The sequence below is a fragment of the Podarcis liolepis genome (assembly GCF_965112155.1).
Source record: "Podarcis liolepis genome assembly, chromosome: 6".
In the NCBI taxonomy this organism is placed as follows: domain Eukaryota; kingdom Metazoa; phylum Chordata; class Lepidosauria; order Squamata; family Lacertidae; genus Podarcis; species Podarcis liolepis.
The window spans coordinates 18,992,296-19,018,175 of record NC_139559.1 but is presented as its reverse complement, the minus strand read 5'-3'; the positions used below and the strand labels follow the sequence as shown (position 1 = coordinate 19,018,175).

General features: G+C 41.0%; 1 protein-coding gene across 1 annotated transcript; it reads left to right on the top strand.

Annotated features, from left to right (window-relative positions):
* Positions 1–891: 891 nt before the first annotated feature.
* Positions 892–25,525, top strand: PARD6B (par-6 family cell polarity regulator beta). The gene is made up of 3 exons (XM_083508215.1): positions 892–1,622; positions 10,732–10,954; positions 21,922–25,525. The coding sequence occupies exons 1-3, from the start codon at positions 1,548–1,550 to the stop codon at positions 22,752–22,754; spliced, it is 1,131 nt and encodes a 376-aa protein (XP_083364341.1). The 5' UTR covers positions 892–1,547; the 3' UTR covers positions 22,755–25,525.
* The last annotated feature ends 355 nt before the right edge of the window (positions 25,526–25,880 follow it).

Below are 25,880 nucleotides of genomic sequence, written 5' to 3'. Positions count from 1 at the left end.
TTCCTTGTGTCCCGGAGCTGAAGCCTGGATACACGGTGCGAGGCAGCGGTGCGGCAGGTGGCGGTGCTGCGGTGCTGTGTGTGGCAGTCAGCTCAGCGGGATCCCATCCTCGTCGCCAGTGAAATATACTCAGAGTCGCAAAGTGATTTCATGCTCTTTATTCAGCTCATAGTGGTGAGGAGGAATGAATGGAAGTCCCCTCACAGTATCTGCTTTATATACACTATTTACACAATGGGCTGCACATGATTGGCTAATTCCGGAATTCTACTGTAAGCCAATCAGGTTGTGGATTCACTTCTATCTGGAGCAGGATTGGGTGGTTCCTGCCAACCAATCATACTGCTGCATTGTTCTAGGACCAATCAGACTGCTGCATTCTGAATCCTATTGTTCTAGGACTAATCAGACTGCTGCAATTTGGATCCTATTGTTCTAGGACCACTCAGACTGCTTCAGTTTGGGTCCTATTCAACTCAGTACATAACACATATTATCAACCTCTCCTGTTTCTGTCCCACACTCACAGGCTATATACTTGATGGCTTCCCCCCACATTACCCCATCCCTCCTCCCCTCTCCAGGAGTTTCACATTACACAAAAAATACTGAATTATTATTTGGGGTGGGAGGGTTGTGCTGTATTATTTGGCTGCAATTATTATTATTGGGTGGTGCAGAAGCGGGATAAACATATATATATAATTCAGTGCTTTTTTTCTGGGGGTACGCATACCCCTAATCATTTTGTGAATGTAAGTTTGGCCTCGTTGAGGGGCAGTCTTTCAATATGAGTAGGAAAATGATAGTACCCCAAAACATTTTTAAGGGGGGGAAGCACTGTATATATTTATCCCTCAGAGGGTGGCTAGGTGTCCTTCCCCCTGAGGCGAAAAATAAAAAACCAAGGCAAGAGACGGCCGCTAAACGCGCATGCGCCGCCCCTCCATCTCCCTCTCTGGAATCCAGCCCGGCAGGTATTCCCCTCCCGCGCGCGAACTGTGCGCACGCGCGTTCACGGGCCACGGCCGCTCCTGCCACGAGCAGGTGCTTTTCCTCTTCCTCTTCTTCCTCCTCCTCCTGCCGGAGCGGCAGGTTGCGCACGCGCGCTGGAGGTGCAGGTGCGCCGGGGCTTTCCCTCCTCCTGGTTTCCCCCCCTCCTTCCCGCGCGCGCGCGCGCGCGCGTGCGCATGCGCCGTCTTTCGTGCCTCGCTCTTTTTCTCTCGCTCCCCTCGCCTCCTCCTCCTCCTCCTCCTCCCTTCCACGGAGCTGCAGGTGCCAGGAGGAGGCTGCTGGACGGCGGCGGCGGCCCCTCCCCCTCTCCTTCCTCCTCCTCCTCCCCCCTCCCTTCCCCTCCCCTCGGCTTCGCGAGGTCGGTCTGGCGGCGGCCGCTCCTCCTCAGACGGGAGGCGGCAGGTTGAGGCTGAGAGGGGCGGCGGCGGTCGTCGTCGTGGTGGTGCTCCGGGCTTCCCTCAGACCCGCTCCCTTCGCGCCGCCGAGCGGACCAGCGTCTGGCTGACGGGCTGGCTGACAGACTCGCCCGCGGCATGAACCGGGGCCAACGCGGAGGCGGCGGAGCGGGGAGCCGCGGCGGCCTCGGCACCATGGAAGTGAAGAGCAAGGTGGGTGGCGTCCCCACACCGGCCCTCGCCTCGGCTTTGGGGAGGGGTACTCGGGTTTGTTACGTCTCGCTGAGGTGGGTGGGGGTGCTCTTTCGGTGTCTCTGGGGGTTTTTTCTGGGGGGGGTGGAATGGTTACCAAGGAAGCGGGTGGCCGCGTTTAATTCCACAGCCCAGAACCTCCGCGCGCAGCAGTGTTTCTGAGCACGTACAAAGGGCATTCTCTTCAGGGCTGACCAATCCCCGGCCCCCAGTCCGTACCAGGCACCTGAAACCGGGTGTGGGAAGGTGCTCTCGTCCTGGGTAGTGGCCGCAACTAGCAGGCAGTCTTAAGCCCCAGCAGTTTCTTTTTTCCGCTTTAAGATTGTATGTGGGGGAAAGGCACGGTGGTCATGCTGAGAAGGAAACGATGTACTGTACGTATTCTGCTGCCTCGCTTGCAGTGATGGCGGGAGAGAGTGTCAGCAGGATTTATTATTTTATTATTATTTTTGGCGGGGGAACAGCTAAGTGCTTCATCTTTCATCTCTGGCCCCAATAATGTGCCAGGTGACATTTATTTGGGGTGACCAAAGTCAAGGTAGTAATTTCGCTCCTGGAATAATGTGTAATTAGGGCGAGTTGTTACCAAAAATGCGCTTGAGGAGCCACTTGCAGATGACTTATTTTCCAAGAGTAACCTATTAAGAATGTGGCTGTGCTTACCTTTGAAGAGCCCTTTCAAAACGCTATCTTTTCCCCCCCTTCCCCCACCCCATCTGGGATAGCTCAGTGTGAGACTTAATCTTGCTGTGGGATTGAGCCCCACATTGGGCAAAAGTCTCCTGCACGGTAAGGGGTTGGACTAAATAACCTTTGGGATTCCTTCCAACTCTACAGTTCATTGATATTTTCAAGGTGTGAGCATGTGTATAGTGGTAGGTAGTTCTAATCTGAGAGTGATTATAGAATCAGGGGGTGAAGGTTATCCATGATTAGCATGAATGAATAAAAGGGTGTGATTTTGTGTAGGCATTACTGGTTTGTCTTGGCTTTGCCAGTCACCACCACCCCTCAAGTCTCAGCACTTTTCTTCCTTTTTCTCCTTGTGTTGATGACACTTCCTTTTACCCAAACACAAGGGTCCCATATGGCCTGGGCATTTGTGCTTGTGCCAGTGCTTGATGAATGAGCTTGTAAAACCATTGAGAGAGTATTGCTCTGTGTTTTAATGCGGTCTGAAAAAGTGGTCTTGGGATTGGTTTCTATGAAGTATTATGGGGACTGCTAAGTATCCATTCTCAGACGTAGTTTGAGTGTCATGCCCATAAAAGTTCTACGGTGTGCAACACAATTGTTAGTGATACACTATTCTGTTTGCATAGAAAAAAATGTTTTTCTCCAATATCTAAAATCTCTTAATGACTGTGTAAACAGTTGTTTTTTTGTGTTGTGCACTTCTAACCTGATTGCAAGTCAGAATGGCATTTTTAAAGCACTTGCTGCCAATCTCTTCTGGAGAAGGGGGTACAGAGAATGCCATTTTGAGCAAATGAAACAGCCTTTTGTTTCCTGCAGCCCCTGAATTGTTCAGCCATGTTAGTTCAGCTGTAACTTTGGCACTGATCACCAGGGTAGCATGAGGACTTCACAAATTGTGCACACCTTCCTGGTACAAACAGAGTAGCTACTTGGATTTAAAAGGAAGCTAGAGAGACCCACAAATTTTATTGGGGATAGTTTTGGGGCATCATAGGCTGTTTTAGGCCTTTGGAAGGTTCAGAGTGCCTGCAGTTTAGCTGGTTGTGTTCATACAAAATACTTACCCTGGAGTGTTTTCAGAACCTCCTTATGTTAGGGAACACACCCTGGTATACTTTGTTGAAGATTAAAGTGTTCTTTCATTATTTGTATGGTCATGCCACAAATTATACTGGTGAGCCATCCCAACACCACAGTCTCGTGAGTAACAGGATATGTCTTACTATAGACTGTGGCTCTAATGAAGCGTTTTATCACTCATTTCGTGTTTATGCCTAATTATCAGTGAACATCCATGTACTACTTTGGTCTCGTGGCTATTTCCACATATACTTATGTGGAAAACAGTACTTCTGATGGCTAGTTTGCTCCTGGTGGCATCCATCTGTCTCAGGAGACAATGAAGGAGTATTTCTTTGGGGGTGCAAATTACTACGCTTTATATTTAAAATTACATTTTACTGAGGGGGGAAATTATATGTTTGAAGAGGAGAGCTTCTTTCTTAGGCAAAGTGAGATGTAAAAACATATTACTCATAATGGAGTTTTTTTAGATTTAATGTGAAATAAACACTGTATTATTCTTGCTCTTTCTGTTTGTTTGTTTGTTTGTTTGTTTGTTTGTTTAACAAGATCTCTACTTGGCATTCCTTTCTATTTACTAAAGCACTAAGTCCATCCCCACCCCAGCTTGTTCCTGAGTTGACCTATGGGGTAATTTAGTATTCATCATCACAAGCCACCTAGAAAAAGTCTATACCAGGTAGCTAAGATCACACCCATGAATTCCACGTGGACATAAAATACCTACCATTCCACATTCTGTACTCAGTCACTTGTGTAAATGAGGGCTGTCTTTCTCCTATATATAATGGGAAGCCCCAATCTCTTCAGTCACCTTGATTGTGAATACAGCTGGGTAATTAAGCAGTGTTAAGGGGTTACTGTTGAGGGCCCTAAAATCTATATCCTCATACAATATGTAGTGAAGCATGGCGCAATTAGACAGGGAAAATTCCTTACCGAAATAGAGAGTAAAATTTTGGGAAGTGTAATCCTACAGTTCACTGGCAGCATATGATGGTGGTTTGGGGAAATCCACTGGCAGAGCAGCTACCACATCTCTTTATCATCGTTCCTCCCCTTTTAGTCAGTGGAGGGAATTAGCTATGTGTAAAGACCCACCTTTGTAAGAGAAATGAAGGGTCTTTGGACTTTGTATCTCACTGCCTTCCTCCAACATGCCCCAGTTCCCCTCACTCCACCAGCAGAAGATCTGTTGGGGAGGATGTAGTCGGCTAGCGTGCTATGGGACTTCCAGAGGCATAACCAGTGTCCTTACAGACACTCCTCAGCTGGCTTCTGGCTGGATTATAAGGCTTGTTCCCTTAAATAACTTTGAATATTTAAAATGATTTTTAAAATAGCTTTTTTAAAAATCACTTAAGCACCATGGGATTAATCCCTCACATCTGCTGTACATGCACTTACACATTACATACATACACACATTTAACAAGTACCGTATTTTTCGCCCTATAGGACGCACTTTCCCCCTCCAAAAATGAAGGGGAAATGTGTGTGCGGCCTATGGGGTGAATGCAGGCTTTCGCTGAAGCCTGGAGAGCGAGAGGGGTCGGTGCGCACCAACTCCTCTCGCTCTCCAGGCTTCAGGAGAGCCCCACCGCCAGCCACACAAGCTCGGGGGACAGCGGGGAGGCGCAGCATGCCTTTCCCGCTGTCCCCCGACTTGGTTAGAAGGCTGCCGGGGGGGGGGAGAAGCCTGCTCCTCCCCGTCGCCAGCCCCGCAAACTCGGGGGACAGCGGGAGGCGCTGCACTCCTCCAGCCCCGCAAGCTCCCAGAGCGATGCCAAAGCTGCACACAGCTTCGGCATCGCTCTGGGTCCCGTTCTGGGGGCTGGGGGAGGGGGAAGCCCGAGCTTCCCCCACCCCAGACCCGCGCCTGGGGGAGGGGAATAAGTTTTTTTCCCTTTATCTCCCCCCCAAAAAAATCTAGGTGCGTCCTATAGGGCGAAAAATACGGTACATAGGTCAGGATCTTGAATTGCCTTTGGCAAGTTTAAGCGTAGTGCTGAAGGTAAAACTAGTTTTACAGTATCTGGAAAGGCCCTAACCCATCTTTTCAAGTTGTTACGTTTCTCATGTTAAAGTAAAAATGTTATTTCTTTCTCTGGGCAATTAGAATTGTACTTTCTCCCTCAATATTTTACTGGCTTCAGTTAGTTCTTTTGTTGGATCTGGGTTGTGTGTAGTTAATTTTTTGGTACTACATGTCAGTCTTCTAGAGAATTACAGTAATACTGTATTGTAACAGAGTGTAGGTTTCCTTAAATTTTAAAATTGTGAGGAAGTAGAATGAAAATAGAAAAGGCAATATTACCTGGCACCATAAATCTATTACCTTTGTAAGGGAAGTTACTCCTATAGTGTTGTTTTTTAAAAATTACTTCATGTGGCACAGGTATAATAAAACAAAATGACTCATCTGTTCTGCCTTGCTGCCAGCTATTATAGGCTTTATAGAATATACAGAGAACAAAACTATTTGTGATTACTGTAATTCCTTAAATTTAAATGTCTCTAGGCCAAGGTGCAGTGTTTGTGCCTTATTTTTAAATTATCTCCATCTGGTGTGTGGACAACATTTGGATGACTATAGTGCTAGAGAGCAAGGGGCAATGTGTTTTTGCTTGTAGTGGCCAAAATAGTCCCATTTAAGCAGCAATATATTGTTTTTAGAAGATCTAAATGAAGGCAAAATGGAATATAAACAAGTACTGTAGTTGGTAGGTACATGTTCAATGCCAATAGCTTCATGAGAGTTATTTTATGTTTCTTTGTCCATTTCCTCAATAAGCTATAGTTATTTTCCAAAATGGATTGTACAAGTTCAGTCTTAAATTCGTACTACTGTTTTAGCAATTTGAAATCTTCACTTATCCTAGGGTTTGTATACCAACTAAGTTTCAATTTGAATCACTCCTAATTTCTACCAAGTATTTGTGTTCTTTAAAAAGTGTATCATTTTAAATTGCCCCCTTAAGCAAATATTCATACTTGATTCCTGAGCTCCCAAGTTGCTACTTTTTGTTGTGGTGGTGGTGGTTATTTAACTACCATGCGCTTGCTACAAAGAAGGCTCTAAGTGACTTTTGAAAAGGTTGAGTTGGAAAGTGTAATACAAAACCCAAGAAATTATACATTTGAATAAAACCAGTTCAACAATCCATAAACCCAGCAGCAATAACAAAAACTCAAACAGACCCAGCAGGGGAATGGGGAAACCCAGCCGAAAATATACAAACAAAATTCAAGTAAGCAATTGGCTGGCTTGTCATAAAATGCCTGGGAGAAGAGAAGTTTTAACCTGGCACCTAGAATATACTAATGACAGCATCCAGAGTGTTCAACGGAGTTTGATTTGATTTAATATTTGTATTCTACTTTTTCAACAACAAATGTTGAGCTTAAAGTGGCTCATAATAATTGCAATACAGTAGCCTCCCTCTGAACTTCATTCGGGAGGAGCATCTGTGGGAGGGCCTCAGGTGACAGCTGAAGCGTCCAGGTAGCTTCATAGCATGAGAGGAACAACAAAAGATAATGGTAATATGAGTTGCATTAGGTTCTATAATGATGCCAATCTGTGTTTAAGCTTAAAAGAGTTGAGAAAGAGATATCTGAACTTAAGCATGCTGATGTAAGAGTTTTAATATCTGTCAGCTTACTTTAACAAGCAGCAATGATTGAAAAATTCTGTTGAGCACAGGTCAGCCCTTTTAGCTTTGTTAGGATAGTTTTAATCCCATGTCTGCTTGAATGTCAACTTTTAAAAATTTCCTAGCATGATTTATAGGTTTATGCCGTTCTTGTTGGTTTAATCATTGCTAATTTCTATCATCAGTTTATCTTTTTGTGGCTAAGTTTTGCTTTCTTTGGCTATTTTGATTTTGAAGGCTGACTGATACTACTGCCTTGGCTTACTTTTAAACTTGGGTGGATATGGTTTATAGAATTGAACCCAGTTTTTCGGGCTATTTTCAGCTACTGCTTTTGCACAGATAGAGTGAGGTGTGTAGAAAAGTTGATACATCTTACTGTGATCACAACTGAAATAGGTAGCCAACGGTGTTACTACTAAATAGCTGTCTTATACGTATTTATAATCGTCTCTTCCCCTATAAGTGGTTAGGTTCACAGTTACATTAATGGAATACCGCATTTTTCGCCCTATAGGACGCACCGGCCCATAAGACGCACCTAGTTGTTGTTGTTTTTTTGGGGGGGGGAATAAAGGGGGAAAAATATTTTTCCCCCCCCAGCCGCAGATGTCTGCCCGAAGCGCTCTGCTTCAGCGCGCCCCGCACTCCGTGCAGCAGGCTGCTATCCGCAGCCTAGGGAGCCCGGCGGGAACTCCCGCAGGCTCCCCAGGCTTGCTGATAGCTTCCTGAAGCGTGGAGAGCGAAAGGGGTCGGTGCGCACCGACCCCTCTCGCTCTCCACGCTTCAGCGAAAGCCTGCATTCACGCCATAGGACGCACACAGATTTCCCCTTCATTTTTGGAGGGGGAAAAGTGCGTCCTATAGGGCGAAAAATACGGTACATTGAAAGCTTGTTTGTTTGCCGAATTACCTTGCAGTTGTACCTCGGTTCTCAAATGAAATTCATTCCGGAAGCCCGTTCAGCTCCTGAAATGTTCAAAAACTGAGGCACGGCTTCCCATTGGTTGCAAGAGTTTTTTGCCCTCAGTGGAACCCGCGTCGCAAATTTGGGTTCTGAAAAACGTTAAAAAATGGAAGCATTTACCTCTGGGTTTTCAGCGTTCGAGAATCGAAACATACAACAACAGAGGTGTTCGGGAACCGAGGTTCCACTTTATTAAAATGTGTGCATCAAACAGAAGGTCTGCTTTCTCACTACATATGCTGCACTTTGTTGAATAATTTGCATAATCTTTAGAGCTAAGAAACTTCTGGAAGGACGAAGGCTATCATTTTGGCATTCCTTTCAGTTAGCATGGATTTTAAGGCATGTGGTGAGTAAGCAATACTGCAGTGGAACATTTTGCTGTAGAACTGAGTATGGAAATTGCAGCTGCAATGGGACTAGGAACGGCCTAGGGGTGATTGTGCCTTGTGAATTTGTGTATTTTAATTGGAGGAATGTTTGTAATGGTGAGAATGGCAGGTAGTTTGACATTTAATAAAGTTTGGACAAGCAGGCAATTATTGCATGGGGTGGGGGAGCTTCAGTAGTGGATTGCTGGGACCTGCAGAAGAGTAGGCAGGTGGTGATACCAGTGAAAGGGTTTTGGCAGGCAGTGAACAGTGGCTATTGGAAAGAGCAATTAAATGGTATGGAGAATTCTAATTTAGGGCAAGTGGATACTTGGGTCCTCAGTGGAGCACCAGTCCAGACAAGTGATGTTGGCGCGTCATGTTGTCCATAGAGATTTAGACCTTCTCTCCAATAGGCTCATCCACTCTGTGGCTTGGTTTTAGGGTTTGTACCTTGTGTTGGTCCAAAGATGTACTCCATACTCTTCTGCTCATCATCCACCCTAATTGAGAAGGTAGAGGTCACCTCAGAGTTGGGGTTCAGAAACTGTAGCTGGTGAAGGATGCAGTGGCCAAAGTTCTGGATGGCACTACTGGCTGTGGACAGAAATGCGCTGGTTCCTACTATGCTTCAGAGCCCAATCCAAGGTACTTACATTGACATAGAAACCCCTAGACAGCTTAGGCTCCAAATATCTGAAGGAGAGTCTCCTCCGATATGTAAGCCTATCCTAGTATTAGGGAGTAAGGGAGGCCATGCTGGTAGTTCTACCATCATATAAAGTTGGTCGGGCAGCAGTGCATAAGGGCCTTTTTGTGGTGGCCCTCAGATCATGGAATTCCTGAGGTGTCTGGCCTTGTCACGCTATACACTTGATGTTGGGTTGCTGTATACACTTGATGTTGGATTAAAGTGCACCTTTCTGCACAGGCCTTTGTGGGTGGAAGACATTACACAATTGAGCTGAGAACGCATGGTGAAGGGCAAGCAAGTAATGCCAAATAATATATAAAGAGATAGGTGCTGGAGTGTAAAATTGCCTGAATGAAAGCCACACCTTGTAACCTGGAAGTTCTGCCCACTAATCCTATACATATTGGGACATGCAGTGGTTACTTAGTGATGAAAGACAATTTTCTGCACCTACTCAGATACTGTTAGTTACGTCACATGATTAAGAGTTGAGCTCTAGCACTGAAAACAAGTTTCTGAGCAAATCTCACAAATTCTGGCTGAAGCCTGGGTAACCTTGCGGGCAGGGAGGTGGGTGTCTGACAGGAGTTGACTAGGAGGAATGGACTCTGTTGATTTGATGGGTGTGATGCGCTCCGAACATTGTCAGAGATGCATTATGTCTGCAAGTACTAAGCCATGGTTGCAGTTGTGCGCAATACTTGGATTTATTTTATTTTTTGTTTTCATAATGAAAACAATTTTACAAATAAAACTACAAGCAATTCTCATAAGTAACATACCGTATTTTTCCGTGTATAAGACTAGGTTTTTTTTACCCAAAAATAAGGTTTAAAATTGGGGCTTGTCTTATACACGGGTAATGCTGAGGGGTGTTTCCTTAATTTGGAGTCTCCCAAAATAGGAGACGTCATATACATGGGGGCGTCTTATACACTGAAAAATACTGTAATTATCTGTCTTCAGTTATATAGGTTGTGTATGGACCAGTTACTTAGATCTGTTTTTAATAGCTGTCCTTTTGGAATGAATGTTTGCACTTGGTGAACGGGGGATTGTTTTCATGAAATGATATGAAAGTTGTGTTGGGTGACTTATGGGTTTCTTGTGTTAACACTTGTATTTCCCATGGGATGATTATTAACTTTCCATGGAAAGAGGAATCCATGCACTTTGCAGCACTTGGCTGTCACTGGCAGTGCCTTAAGTACCGCTTTATGGTTCTGTGCATGTTCCCCACACAAGTCATTTGATGCTTCTGGAGAAGAGGCAACAGCACATTCTCTTGGATTTCCTCCATAATACAGTGAGGCAGAAAACTGTTTTGATTCATGTTAGAATTTGTATTTGAAGTGGAACTCCATTGATTGGTTACATTTATATTGCAGCATTCATCCATTGGATCTCCCTTTCACAAGAACCCTTTAGCTTTCTAAGAGCTGGTGACTTGTGAAAATTTATCCAAATAACTTCTTAGATGAATGGGAACTTGTTCATGACACCACATTACAACTTCGTGTTAAATTTAAGTAGACTTTGTGTATATGTGAACATTTCCTATTACTGTATCAACTTCATTGTTGTTTGTTTGTTTTTGTAGTTTGGTGCAGAATTCCGGCGCTTTTCTTTGGAAAGGTCCAAGCCTGGAAAATTTGAGGAATTCTATGGATTACTGCAGCATGTTCACAAAATACCCAACATTGATGTCTTAGTTGGATATATAGACATTCATGGAGATCTCTTGCCTATCAACAATGATGACAATTATCATAAAGCAGTTTCTACAGCTAATCCTTTGCTTAGAATTTTTATTCAAAGAAAAGGTAAGCATATATTTCATCATACATCCTTCAATGAGCTAAATTTCTTTGTGTATTTTTCCTGATCATTGCTCAAACTGCAGTTTACTGGCTTGGAAGAAAATGCATCATTATATGTATTCACACTGATGCATTGTTTGATACCCGTTGATTTATTGAGAAAGAATATTGCACAGTTGTGCAGTGTATGGTGGGATTTCATCCTGCTGCATTTCCTTTGCTATGCATAGAGAGAAGTTGGGGGAGGGGAGCATAGAACCATTTAGAGAGGCAGCCATATTCATCTAATAGTTAAATCTTTTTGAAATTCAACCTTGATTAATATCCAAGATCATGCCTTTTAACCTTGCTACAAATCTTGCCTTTCCTACTGAAAACTTTGTTGCCTAGCTTATCATGAAGAGATATAGAATCTGTTGGTACTGAAAGAGAGATTCTTTAATAAAATCGCAAGCACCACTTACCCCCAAAAGCACATCATTGATAGATAAGCAAAGAAAAAATGTAGCTTTACTCTGAACTCCTCACAAATTATGCATTAGGTTTTTCTCACGTTGATGAAAAACGAACAAAATATTCAGCAGTTTTTATGTATAATAAGGGCTCTAAGTCACTGTATTGTACCCTGGAATCTGAATAGCTTGGGAACACCCAGGCAGTGTGAATCCTGGAATTTCCAGTAAAAAACAAAGGCTCTATTCTGGTTTGGAGAGAAGATGGGAAATGGTCACAGCCTCCCTAATACTGACGCAAGTCATATTTGCTGTAAGTAGAAGAGCAAATAGTTATATGTAACTGTTTAAATAGAATGCCTTAAAATATGTAAAGTGGCACATTCCAGCTACCTTTTTCTAATCCCTTGTATTTTGTAATATTCATCAAAAAGATAGAAGCTGAATCTGGAATAGAAGTAGATGGACTGGTGAGGTCATATTCAGCAGTTCTGCTTAATCTCTTTCAGTAGCCATATGACTAGAGCAGATAAGCTACTTTGTTTGGCTGGGATTATTACTTAACATTTTAGCACCATATGTGTGTGTTTATATGAGTTATTCACTTAACAGTTATTTATTTATTTTAAAGTATTTCTAAACTGCTTAATATTTTTAACATCTCCAAGTAGTGTACAGTTTGAAAAGCAATGTATCATTAAAATAGTAAAATGAAAGCTGAATACTGGATAGACAGGTGTTCTGTGTCCCAAGTTGTCATCTTTGTGAAGTGGGAAGATGACTTGCTCTGGAGGGGTGTTATTCCCCAGGAGGGAGCGGGTCTGGAGGCTTGGGTGGCCATGGTAGCTAGGAGTGCCACCAAGCTCATATCACCCTGTTCCAGTGGTTTTTAAAGCTCTAGAATCCTTCAAAAGATCTATTCAGAATTACAATTCTCATTTATTCAGCATACAATGCTAGCTTCTGTCAACAGTTCATTAGCAACTGTATGAATGCTGTTACCAGTGCTCCAGCCTTACCTTCTACATTTGTAACTTAATATTTCCAGCTCTGGCTTGTTTGCTAGCTACAGCCCTGTTTGGACAGACACCACTTAGCTCATAATACTCCATGCTCTCATAACTTCCAGATTTGATTATTGCAATGCACTCTGTGGGGCTACCCTTGAAGATTACTCAGAAACTTTGTTTGGTCCAAAATGCAGTGGCCAGATTACTGGTTGGAGTTCCATTTAGATCTTTCATAACCCCTGTTTTTAAACAGTTGCATTAGTTGCCAGTTCATTTTAACATCCAATTCATGGTGCTCATGTTAGTGTTTAAATCTGTAGGAACACTTCTTCAGATAACATATTCTTCAGATATGTATCTGAAGAAGTGTGCATGCACACGAAAGCTCATACCAATAACAAACTTAGTTGGTCTCTAAGGTGCTACTGGAAGGATTTTGTTTGTTTCAACTACGGCAGGCCAACACAGCTACCTACTTGTAATTGTATACATGTTCTTCTGTACAAGACATTAAAATAAAGATGGGGGTGGGGAGAGACTTGCCATAGGAATATACCTAATTTGGAATGCTATTCTGGTACTACAGTATTTCCAGTATACAGCATATATGGGGCAAAACAACATAGATTAGGTTTTATACGGAAGCATTTAAAATTGTTCTCTCATTTAATTCAGTTATTTTGCTACACTGGAATATCTGAGGTTATAATTTTTGGAAGAGTTAAAAAAAGAGAGAATCTAATGGCCAGGCTTCTGCAGTTTAAATCTAATACAAATGTATGGAATTGGTCTTTCTGAAAGTATTTCTAAAACAATGCTGCACAGAGTTGTCATGCCATTGAATGCAATATAAGAAAAAGCTAACTAGTACAATTCCCTGGTTGAGAAGCATTCCGCATTTAATGATTTTATAAAAGGCATCTAACATTCTGCATTAAAAATAAATTCTGCAAACTTATAGCCTTTTCTCATCTAGTTACAAAATAGATGTCCTGGCTGATTCAGGATGTATTTGGCAGAGATGTCTGGAGCAAAATATGCCTATTACTATATATAGTAGAGTATTTTAGAAGGTACCGTATTTTTCGCTCTATAACACGCAGATTTTTTCTCCTAAAAAGGAAGGGGAAATGTCTGTGCGTGTTATGCAGCGAATGTGTGGTCCCTGTAGCCGAAAAATAAGGCAAAAATCAAACCGCGCTTCAGGGAGAAGGGAGCTCCGTGAGAAAGCTGTTGCTTTCCTGCATTCTGCCTCAGGGTCTCTCTGCCCACCCTGCTCTGTTTCGTTGCTGTGTTTGCTCAAACGGAACAAAGAGCAGGGAAAGCCCCTCCCCTCCAGGCAAGTAGAGAGGAAAGCAGAGCGTCCGAACAAAGAGCAGGGAAAGCCCCTCCCCTCCAGGCAAGTAGAGGGGAAAGCAGAGCGTCCCTCGCTCTATCCTGTCCCTGCTCCGGAGGGAACAATGTTTGTGAAGGGAAGAGAGATTACAGGTTCGGCTTAAAATTCTGATTTGACTTCCTGCTTTTTGTTTTTGGAGACACACAGCATTCAAATATGCTTTCTTCCATTTAAAAGGATGAAATCCTTAAACAGTGGCTGGCTTGTGTGGGTGGGTGGGGGAAAACTTTTGCCTTCCTTTCCTCACGTTATAGCCCTCTCCTGCATTCTTAGCCTTCTGTGTTTTTCCTTCCCTCCCCACTTAAAATGTGGTTACAAAGCATGGATCCACATGGATCCTCAGGATCTTTGCATTGGGTCACCCCAAATTCACCATCAGAGCACACAGCATGTCCATGGCTACAGCCTGTCCCCCCCAAAAAAAAATCACACACCCATTGTTGCCTGGGGCTGCAATGGTGCAAAAACGTGGTTACAAAGCATGGATCCACAGGGATCCTCAGGATCTTTGCATTGGGTCAGCCAAAATTCACCATCAGAGCACATAGCATGTCCATGGCTACAGCCTGCCCCCCCCCCCCAAAAATCACGCACCCACTGTTGCCTGGGGCTGCAATGGTGCAAAAACGTGGTTACAAAGCATGGATCCACAGGGATTCTCAGGATTTTTGCATTGGGTCACCCCAAATTCACCATCAGAGCACATAGCATGTCCATGGCTACAGCCTGCCCCCCCCCAAAATCACGCACCCACTGTTGCCTGGGGCTGCAATGGTGCAAAAACGTGGTTACAAAGCATGGATCCACAGGGATTCTCAGGATTTTTGCATTGGGTCACCCCAAATTCACCATCAGATCACATGTCTGTGGCCACAGCATGAATCACAAAAATGATACGTCCACTGTTTCATTCAGAATATTTTTTCCCTTGTTTTCCTCCTCTAAAAACGATGTGCGTGTTATGGTCAGGTGCGTGTTATAGAGCGAAAAATACGGTAGATTGGGTGAGGAGGGAGAAATAATATTCAGAAGGGTAAAATTTCTGTCTTAAATACAATATAATCTTTCTATGTCTTATTTTTTTAATAAACAAATGCTGTAACTTGAGAATTTATTAGGAATAGACGTAGAAATGTGTTCATTGCAAAACCAGCTCTGAGGTTCTCAAACTCTGCATATACTAGTACTAGTTGCTTAGCTTTTGTGCATTGTAATCAGTTATGCCGAATTCTAAACTTAACAGTACACTTTAAACAAATGCAAATAGTATTTGTGTTTCAAAACATAAGCTAATAACAAGCACATGTTAAACAATTAATAGTGTAAATGATTGTATACATAACCATTTTCATCTGTGGAGTTTCAAGGGCAGTCATTTTTTAAAAATAGGTGTGACAGTTTTCTAATTTGTGTACTACATGCTTTCAGAAGAGCTGAGTAACTGACAACCAAGCATAGACAACTGCACAGTGCTTGATAAAGGCTCTTGTGTGGGTTAGGTTAGTATAAGTTTTACCTAATGTCTCATTCTTTGTGTTGAGTTGGCAACATGCTGATTTGGTTTCACACCAGTGAGCATGCTTATTAAAAGCATTTCACCTTTGTACCTTATAGGCATTCACCTTATTTATGGCAACACTTTTTACTTCTGGTTTCTTGCCAAAAGTTTTTCACTGTTCTAAACTGATTGGTTGATGTCAGAACAATACTGCCTTTGTACTGAAGGATATTGCTTAAAAGAATTTATTCAAGGGTTGTTGAGAGGCTAAACAGTCATGCTGCCTGACTAAGTTTATAAAGATCAGACTTTATTATTTCCCATTTTTTGCATTTATTTATCTCAAAACTAGTGTTAGAATTGCCATGCCATAAACTCCTTATTGTATTCACCTATTCAAAACAAGTTATAGTTCTTTGCCTGACGTAGCAGTTACATTGCCTTTATTTAGAATGTGTCGTCATACATCAGTGGATCTATTCACATGTCACATTGGGTCATAGTTAGTCCAAGACAAACCATGTCTTACCCTGAATGAGCAGCATACTGGTACATGCTGCTCAAGTTGTCCCTGCCCCACTCCTACCTTTGCCAAGTAAGAAAGAAAAAACAAATCAGTATATCTGAAGGAACGTCTTCACCCCCATTATTCACGGACACTGAGGTCCAGCTCTGAGGGCCTTCTGGTGGTTCCCTCACTGCGAGAAATGAGGTTACAGGGAACCAGGCAGAGGGTCTTCACGGTAGTGGCACCTGCCCTGTGGAATGCCCTACCATCAGATGTCAAGGAAATAAACAGCTATCTGACTTTTAGTAGACATCTGAAGGCAACCCTGTTTAGGGAAGTTTTTAATATTCTGTTGGGAGCCGCCCAGAGTTGCTGGGGAAACCCAGCCAGATGGATGGGGTATATTATTATTATTATTATTTAAGCCAAGAACAAACCTTAGCTTCCACTCACTGTTTAGAAACAGACCATGAGTAGTGGCTCATGTGCAGCACTAAAGCAACATTCTGATTTGCTTCTTCCTGGTTCAGTAAGGGGAGGAGTGGGGTGAGCCTGATTTGAGCTATGTGCACATACCAAGACACTTTTTCATGGTAAGCCATAATTTCTTTCAGGCTATGACTCAAAATGACATGCGAACTATGCCAATGAGTTTCGAAAGGTAGACCTGGAAAAACAGGAAACATTTATTTGAAAGGAAGTACTGGTAATGCAGAAAGGAGTTGCTGATAAAAGGTTAAAACACAACCTGCTATAATACAAGAGGTTGTGAGAACTTTATTTTGCACATTCTTCAACTGCTTATTTTCTGTAAGAGTAACTGTTGCTCAGCTAGTATATTTTCTTCATAAAAGGCTTTTTATGTTCAAGACTATCAAAGTGTTTATCAATAGACTTCCTTCAGCTGTGTAGGTATTACATTGCTTCAATTCTGCTTAGAAACATGGAATATACACCCAGATAAGCTGCATGACGTAGGTATCTTGGTCTCTGTTTCCAGTGCTGCACAGCATTTTAAAAATTGTTTCCTGACAAGGGCATTGTCTTCTCAAAATGAGGCACCACATCTGCATCTTTTTGGGAATATGAAAATCTCAGTGTATACATGAGTTGATGTTCCTTAATTCTTAAACTAAAACCTGAATAAAAGAAGGTTTTAAAGCAGAAGAATCTTCGACTATTGAATTTAACATTTTAGTTACGTTGCTATTGAAGGGAAAACTGCTACTCATAAAGACAAACAGTAAATGAACTTTCAACTTGGACTGAAGTTGAACACTGGGGAAATTGTGTTCATAACAGCATATTTAACTTTAACCTGGGTTAAAAATTCTCTTACTGGTGCTATCTTGAAATAAGTGCATTTCATTCAGTTCTTGGTTTCAGGTACATGCACTACTCATTCCTCAAGTTAATATTCTTTCAGCTCGGCTATTGAGGGATGTACTTAGAGATTCTTTCTAATATAGGAGTTGATAGTATTTGCATAACTTCACATTTCCAGATTAATTTTATTTATTAATTTTATTCCCATACTTGTTTACATCTTAGGCCTTTCTTGGGTGTACCCTGATCCTCAGGAGTGGTTTGGGAGCATACAGGATGTTGGAGGAGGGCACGGACTTCCTTATGTTGAATACAACCCATTAGGTTTTGTTAATCTAATTTGCTGACTTCTGTCTACCCAAATTCATTCTTTACTTTTTCTTTTCCAGCCCTCATAAGCTATTGCCCTCCCTCACACCTTTCTTCAGTACAAGAAGATGGTTGCTAGGGATGTAATTTCTAATACATCTGAGATGCTATCTAATGTCAATTAACATCATTTTGCATTGCTGGTTCTCAAGGAAAGCAGTGCCATTTCCTTACATACTGCCTAATTCTTAGGTGGTCAGTTCTAGGTGAAATGTTCAAGATTCCCCAGTCCTTGTGCCCCAACCCCCTTTCAGGTGGTAGTTGTATCTGGTGTGACAAAGTAACTCAGAAGGAGAAGGCAGACAGTTTTTTCAGAGGTGTAGGCATGCTGAAGCTTAGAACTTGTTACTGCAGAAGCAGAAGGTTTTTTTTTGGGGGGGTTACTATTCCCATTTCCTTTTATAGCTCCCCTAACTAGGAACCTTCCAAAACTGTGGAAGATGTCATGGGGGGGGGGGCTACAAGGGGAAAGAGGACTAAGTGAAAATCACATCATTGCACTAGCGGTATCCTCTGATGGATTGTAAGGCAACTCAGGATTCAAGCCTATCTCTCTGCCCACCCTGCAAGCTTAAAGTTTAATCATAGAAACATATCTGGTTGTATTGTTGTTTAGTCGTGTCCGACTCTTTGTGACCCCATGGACCAGAGCACGCCAGGCATTCCTGTCTTCCACGGCCTCCTGCAGTTTGGTCAAACTCATGCTGGTAGCTTCAAGAACACTGTCCAACCATCTCATCCTCTGTCGTCCCCTTCTCCTTGTGCCCTCAGTCTTTCCCAACATCAGGGTCTTTTCCAGGGAGTCTTCTTTTCTCATGAGGTGGCCAAATTATTGGAGCCTCAGCTTCAGGCTCTGTCCTTCCGGTGAGCACTCAGGGCTGATTTTCTTCAGAATGGATAGGTTTGATCTTCTTGCAGTCCATGGGACTCTCAAGAGTCTCCTCCAGTACCATAATTCAAAAACATCAATTCTTTGGCGATCAGCCTTCTTTATGGTCCAGCTCTCACTTTCATACATCACTACTGGGAAAACCATAGCTTTAACTACGTGGACCTTTGTTGGCAAGGTGATGTCTCTGCTTTTTAAGATGCTGTCTAGGTTTGTCATTGTATTAACCTGATCTTTAAAAATAATGATGAGTACAGCACTTTTATAGGTGAACCAAGCTGCTAATTATACTCACAAAACTAGTAAAATAAATAATAATAATAATAATAATAATAATAATAATAATATATTTATTCCCCAGCCACTCTGGGCAGCTCCCAACAGAATATTAAAAATGTGATAAAACATCAAACATTAAAAACTTCCCTAAACAGGGCTGCCTTCAGATGTTTTCTAAAAGTCAGATACAGTAGTTATTTCCTTGACTTCCCTCTGCCTGGTTCCATATACAGTAATGTCACTTATCTCAGTGAGGGAACTGCCAGAAGGCCTCTCAGAGCTGGACCTCAGTGTCCGGGCTGGAAGATGGAGGTGGAGACGCTCCTTCAGGTATACTGGGCCGAGGCTGTTTAGGGCTTTAAAGGTCAGCACCAGCACTTTGAATTGTGCTCGGAAATGTTAGTTTTCTGTAACTAACACTGGTAACAACAAACAGGAAATAGGATAAACATACCTCTAAGAAGAGATACTTTCTAGCAACAGATGTGTTGTGCTGTTGGCAATGCTTTTGTGTGATGGTGGCTGTGAGAGTCATACTAGTCCATTTGTAGTATCAGTTACCCAGGAATCTGCCCAGTTCCCATATTGGGTGACATGTCGTGGCACATGAGTTTTCTCAGTTCTCTCCTCCCCCCCTCCCACCTCATGTGCCCCCCAATCTCCTCCAGAGGGTCTACCAACTCTCTTTTTCCAGGACATCATAACAATCCACAGTTAAAATTAAAAGTCAGCAAATGTGTCCTCCTTTTTGCTGTTCAAACTATGGCAACCCGAGAATACCTTTACTGTCTAGCATTTGGATCCTGAGTCTTTGAATGTGTTAGTACTTGATAGTGTATTCGATTTCAGACATGGCCTAGAACTAGGACTAGGTACTGCTACAAATTATACAATTGAATGCATAACACATACCTTTTAAATATTAAAATCCCTAGCACACACAAGCTGGAAAGTTATTCAACAGTAGTACCTAATCCACCATTCCATTGTCTTTGTTCCCCTTAATGTAACATCTAGCTATATAGCGGTCTTCACTTAGAATTGCCATAAGAGCTGTGCATAATTGCAGATTAAAATAAGCTTCAAGTTGCAGTACTATACACTTACCTGGGAGTAAGTCCCATCAAACTCGAAGAGAAGCACTTCTGAATTCACTTGAGTAGAATTGCACTGTTAGTGTATCAGATATGGCTTTAGCACAAGATACCAATGCTAATCATAAGAAACATTTTTTTCATAACAGTAGTTTTCAAAAAAAATATTATCTGGGGTTCTTTAAATTCAAAGGCCAGTAATAGCAGACAAGGTTGCACGAAGAACTGTTTTCCTGCCACTGCTGGGCCTCTCCTGCAATCTGTAGCCACAAAGTAGGGTGTGTTCTGAGTATATGCAGAAAAGCAGGTGAGACCCATTGAGTCATATAAATGCCCCTCCTGAACTGAGTGTGCAACTTCAAAGCATGATCCAGAATACAACTTTCTAAGAGTTGAAAATGATGGGATTCATATTGATGTCCTGTGGCATATGGGAAAGGACCTTGATTAATTTTGGGAGCAAATATATAATCAAATCATTGGATGAAGTGTTCAGTTGGGGTGGTATTCAGCTAAGATTTACTTTGAGTAGACATTTTGAAATAAATGAAGCTAACTTGGTCATGTTCATTAATTTCAATAGGTTTGCTCTGAGTAAAACCTGATTTAATATTACCCTTGGTCCTTAGGGACCATATGCTAAACAGATGTACTACTACCTGAAATATGAAGAAACGACTTATAATCTTCTCAGTTATAATCAATTATAATACTTTATTACAGGCATCCCCAAACTCGGCCCTCCAGCTGTTTTGGGACTACAACTCCCATCATCCCTAGCTTAACAGGACCAGTGGTCAGGGATGATGGGAACTGTAGTCCCAAAACAGCTGGAGGCCCAAGTTTGGGGTTCCTGCTTTATTATAATTAATTTTTATGAATGTTAGAATGATGCAGGATATAAAGATAATATGGCATTAGTGACATAGCTGAAAGGAGTATGAAAATAATTGATTTATAACAACAAAGGCGAAATTTGAATAATATTATGTCAAGCTTAAATATTTGATAACAAAGGGAAAAATTGGAGACATAATAGCTGAAACGTATAATTTAAAATAAGTTTTGAGAGAAGGTGAAGCATTGCTGAATAAAATTTTGTAAATGGGAACACAGAAAAGGGAGATGTGAGGGAGTCAGAAAAGAGGGTTAAGGAAACTTTATTCATGAAACTGATGATTTTTTGTCCTTTGTCTTTTTTTGTATATCTTTTTCCGTTTCTTTTTTCTTTACTGATTGACGGTGATGGTGTTTTCTCTTTTTTGGGTTGTGTATGTGAATGGTGTTTTATTGTTTAAATTCTTAATAAATATTTTATTTAAAAAATTATAATTAATTTTCATAATTAAAAAATCAGTATATAAATTCAATTAAGCAGTGGATTAAGGCTTATCTGTCTCTGCTTAAAGCACCTTTTGCTATAATAACTGAATGAAATCCATGGAAGAACATTCTTCAGCTTGAGTTGCAAGGCGTTGGTAGTACTAGTTTGCTGTTAAACCACTTGTTAGAAGTGTCTTCCAATGTTTAAATATGTTACTTATTTAGTCTGTTGCCAGCCATTTTACCTACTCTTGATGAGGGGCAAGGAAGGGAGCTTGTGGAATGGTATTTGTTTTCAGGAGATTAAAACCAGGTCATTTGGCCACCATCCCAATATTTGGCAGCACTGGCTGTTTGCCTTTCCTCATTCTTTTTATTCTAATATACTGAAACTCAAGAAGAATAAAAATGTAACCTAGAATTACACATTGACTAAAAAATTGCAAGTACATGTCTTATAAGCCATTGACAGTTCTTTGGAAAGCTCTGAGTTTTGCTCTTCCAGTGCTAACTTCTTTGCTAAAAGTCCTAGAGCTAAGGATGTTCCGGTTGCGAGCCATGTGTCACATTTAGTGGGCTATATAAAATAAAGTGCAATACAGACATGCAGCTACCTTGTTCCTTGAATCCCTTTTTTCTTGGACTAGGCCAGCCTGTGTAAGTTCCATTTAGCAGATCAGGAGCAAAACATTACAGAATGCTGAGAACTATTTATTTAGGAGCTCTTTAATGGCTAGTGCCATATATGCTGACTGGGCTTATTTTGTACTCCAAAAATTAACATGTACTTCTCCCCCCCCCCCCTTTTCTCTTCCCATTTGTACAGAAGATGCAGACTACAGTGCCTTTGGGATGGATACCATAACAAGGAAGAAAAATGTCTTGACAAACGTGTTGCGTCCAGATAACTATAGAAAAAAGCCTCACATTGTCATTAGCATGCCGCAAGACTTCAGACCAGTATCTTCTATTATAGATGTAGACATACTTCCAGAAACGCATCGCAGAGTGCGGCTTTATAAATATGGAACGGACAAGCCTCTAGGATTTTATATACGGGATGGCTCTAGTGTCAGAGTAACGCCTCATGGGTTAGAGAAAGTACCAGGAATTTTCATATCTAGGCTTGTTCCTGGTGGACTGGCTCAAAGCACGGGCTTATTAGCTGTAAATGATGAAGTTCTGGAAGTAAACGGTATAGAAGTTTCAGGTAAAAGCCTTGATCAGGTTACAGATATGATGATTGCTAACAGTCGAAACTTAATAATTACTGTGAGACCAGCGAATCAGAGAAACAATGTTGTTAGGAACAGCCGGACTTCTGGTAGCTCAGGACAGTCTACAGATACCAGCCTTCCAAGTTACACTCCACATACTGTGCCCATATACCACCCTGAAGAAGAGGAAGACAGTGATGAAGATGATATTATTATTGAAGATAATGGTGAGCCACAACAAATTCCAAAAGCGGCTCCTTCCAGTGACAGCACTGAGTCACTGACACAAACTGAAACCAATCATGAATCTGTGCAGAACGGCTTAATTTCTTCCAGAGAAGTAAACTTGTATTGTTCAACTGGCAGCATTAACATGGAGTATGAAATCCAGGACTCAGACCCAAAGACTTTAGAAGAAGATGGGACAATCATAACATTGTGAAACTACAACAGCTTATTTACTAAAAAGGCCATAACAATTTTTTTACTTGGCTGTATTCATGCAGGACGTACCTCTCAACTACCATACTCCAATGACTTTTGATATCTGCATAACGGATTAGAGCACTCTGCTGTGATTCACAGGAACTGTTCCATTTTGATACCCAGCTGAGAAACAAGTGTTTTAGGAACACACACTGACTGGTTTTATGGTTCAAGGCAGGACAGCATTTCCATGACCTAAAATTATGCGGGTCTATTTTTCAGAATGTCAGTGTCTAGAAGGAGCCCCACCGTTTAGTTTATTGACCTGTGATCTGGTTCCATGTATTGTTCATGGAACATGTTTTCATTTAATTGTGGATTTGAGTATTGTCATAGGAGAACCAGCCTGAACCATTTTTCAACACGAGAATGTTAATAAAATAACCAAACATAAACTTCAACAATTTTTGGCCTTCTTACTCCGTACTCCAGACATGTGTAAATTAAAATAATCTGGAATGTTAATTATCAGTGCAATCCTATTCATATTTACTCAGAAGTAAGCTCCATTGAGTTGAACTCTGCTTACTACAGGCAAGTCGGTATTGGATTGCATTCAATGAGTTGATTGACTTCAGTTCTAAAATTTCTTGAAGCAGTTCACAAAATCAGAAGGGAGAGAACTGTCCATTGGATTTATTGATTTGATCGTTGTGAAGTGTAACTTTTTTTAAAAAAAACCTTTTAAACTGTATTGTGATCTACTACTGGTGTTGGAGGGATAAATCACTGCTATTTTGTATGGATTGGATAGCTCACTAAAAAAAGCAATGAAGTTATTTGTCTGATCATATATAGATGTGTACATTTACCCTTTTTATGAGAAGAACTGTGATCTTGAAATATTATGATGCAATCAATCTCAACAAAAACCAATTGGATTTTCCATTTACGTCAGCGGGAGTTGTATTGTACCCATAATGTGAAAGTCTTAAAATATTATTCCTTTTTTGTTCCTTAATTAGTTCTCTTGGTTCATGGCATCCGCTACTGCTGTAACTGTTATGGAATGAATATAAAAATGCAAGTGCTAATGACAGATTTGGCTAACATAAATCTTAGTGCTTATGAAGGTTCTTTTGTAGTGGAACAGTTCCCAAAAGGAGGCAAATTATATAACCACAAATAAACCAGTTTAGAACGTTGGTTTTAGTTACTTTCCCCTTGACAAAATGCTTTCTATTTATAGAATTCTAAGCAAAGGGCATCCTAATATTTATCCTTTGGGCATGTGCTTATTCCTTTTTCTTCACATAATTATTACTGAAGTACAGTCCACTTGAAGAGGGTTCCACAAATAGATAATGTGTGCAATCAGGTAGCCATTTTCATGGATGCATATGTTTGGTACGACTATGGATCTTACCATGGTTCATTATATGGTAGATAAGGTGTAAAATGAACTTTTCACTTACACAGAAGCATGGAAACCAAAACATTAGTGAAAGAGTTGAATGTTAATTTATTGTGGAAACACACATAGGGTTGTTGTGCTGCTTAACACATTCAGTTTGATTTTTTGATACTTGTACTGCAATCATGTGCATGAACACTTTGGATATATTAGTGCAATTACAAATTTAAGAAAATATTTTATTAAACTGTGTTTAAATTTTACTCCTTATGATACTAGCCTCAATCAGGTAGCTTGTTTTACGGGGTGGAGTGTGTTCTTTAAAAAGCATATATATCTATACATATCCTTGTAATGCATAAAATAATCTTGGCTTGAAGTAATGTAATTATACCTAATAAAATTAAACATTGGGGGATGGGGGAAATCAATGAACACTAGAGAGGATAAACAAAAGGCTCAATGTGTTTTGCTATTAAAATGACAGGCTGCACTGCATTTAATTGCAAAGTAATGCAGTTGCCATGATGGTTCATCACTACCTTATTTTTACTAAGCCTTTTAAAATCAATTTGAAACAGAATAATAGTACATTTTAATTATATATATATAACGGTACTGGGCTTCAGTATAAGTGAAACTATTAGACTTTCATATACTACCTCTTAAACTTTGACAGCTAGCATCTTGTGGGGGACAAGGTCAGTCTGCTAGATGAAGACATGAAGGCTTGGTGTATGTACAGTTTTTACTTTAAAACCCAGAGATACTTAAAATTTTACTACAAGTTCTAATATGCTGTTTCCTCTGTATGTGTGTGTATATATACACGAACATACATAAATGCGTTCTCAATTTTTGATTGAATCTTACAATGAATGTGTATGGACAACTTCACAGAATCAAAATTCTTTTGATGTTTGTATTGATTTACAAAAATGAAAAGAATTTTTTTTTTAAAAAAAACAAACCCTCACCAATTTAAAGACGGATTTGCCTTTTAAGTGCACCTTATCTGAAAGAGAGCAGAATATGGCTAGTAGTACAGTTTTCTGGAACTATTTTATAGTTTCTGATGAAGTCAAGCTAAACTGTGAAATCTCTGTTCTTCCACAGCTATGTTATTTAGGATGTTGTTGTGTACTTTTGTGACTTGTGTGTTTTCTAATTAAAACCTTTATGCAACATGATTTTTACATGAACATGTATAATATGTCAAATGTCAGTATTTTTCTTACCACTTTAATGTATGATGTACATCAGTACCACTAAATGGACTTTGATTTTACAAAAATCAAATTGGCATAAGTTCTATGTTAGTCATATTTTTACAGACTCAATAATAAAAAACTGTAAGTATTGCTAATTTTAAACTTAGCTGCCTTCAAGAATGCTTTATTACTTACTTTGTTGTTGTTGTTTAGTCGTTTAGTCGTGTCCGACTTTTCGTGACCCTATGGACCAGAGCACACCAGGCACCCCTGTCTTCCACTGCCTCCCGCAGTTTGGTCAAACTCATGCTGGTAGCTTCGAATTACTTACTTAAGAGATCTCAAAAGTTACTTCCTGATCTTCCCCAGGTCAATATAGAATTTCATTGGAGCTATCACAGACATTGCTAAAGCACAGTCAGGCCAATCACTAGAAGAAGGAAGGACCAGGATCACATTACCTTTTCCTAGAGCATTCTGAAAGGGCTAAAAGCAATCGCTCATCTCCTCAATCAAA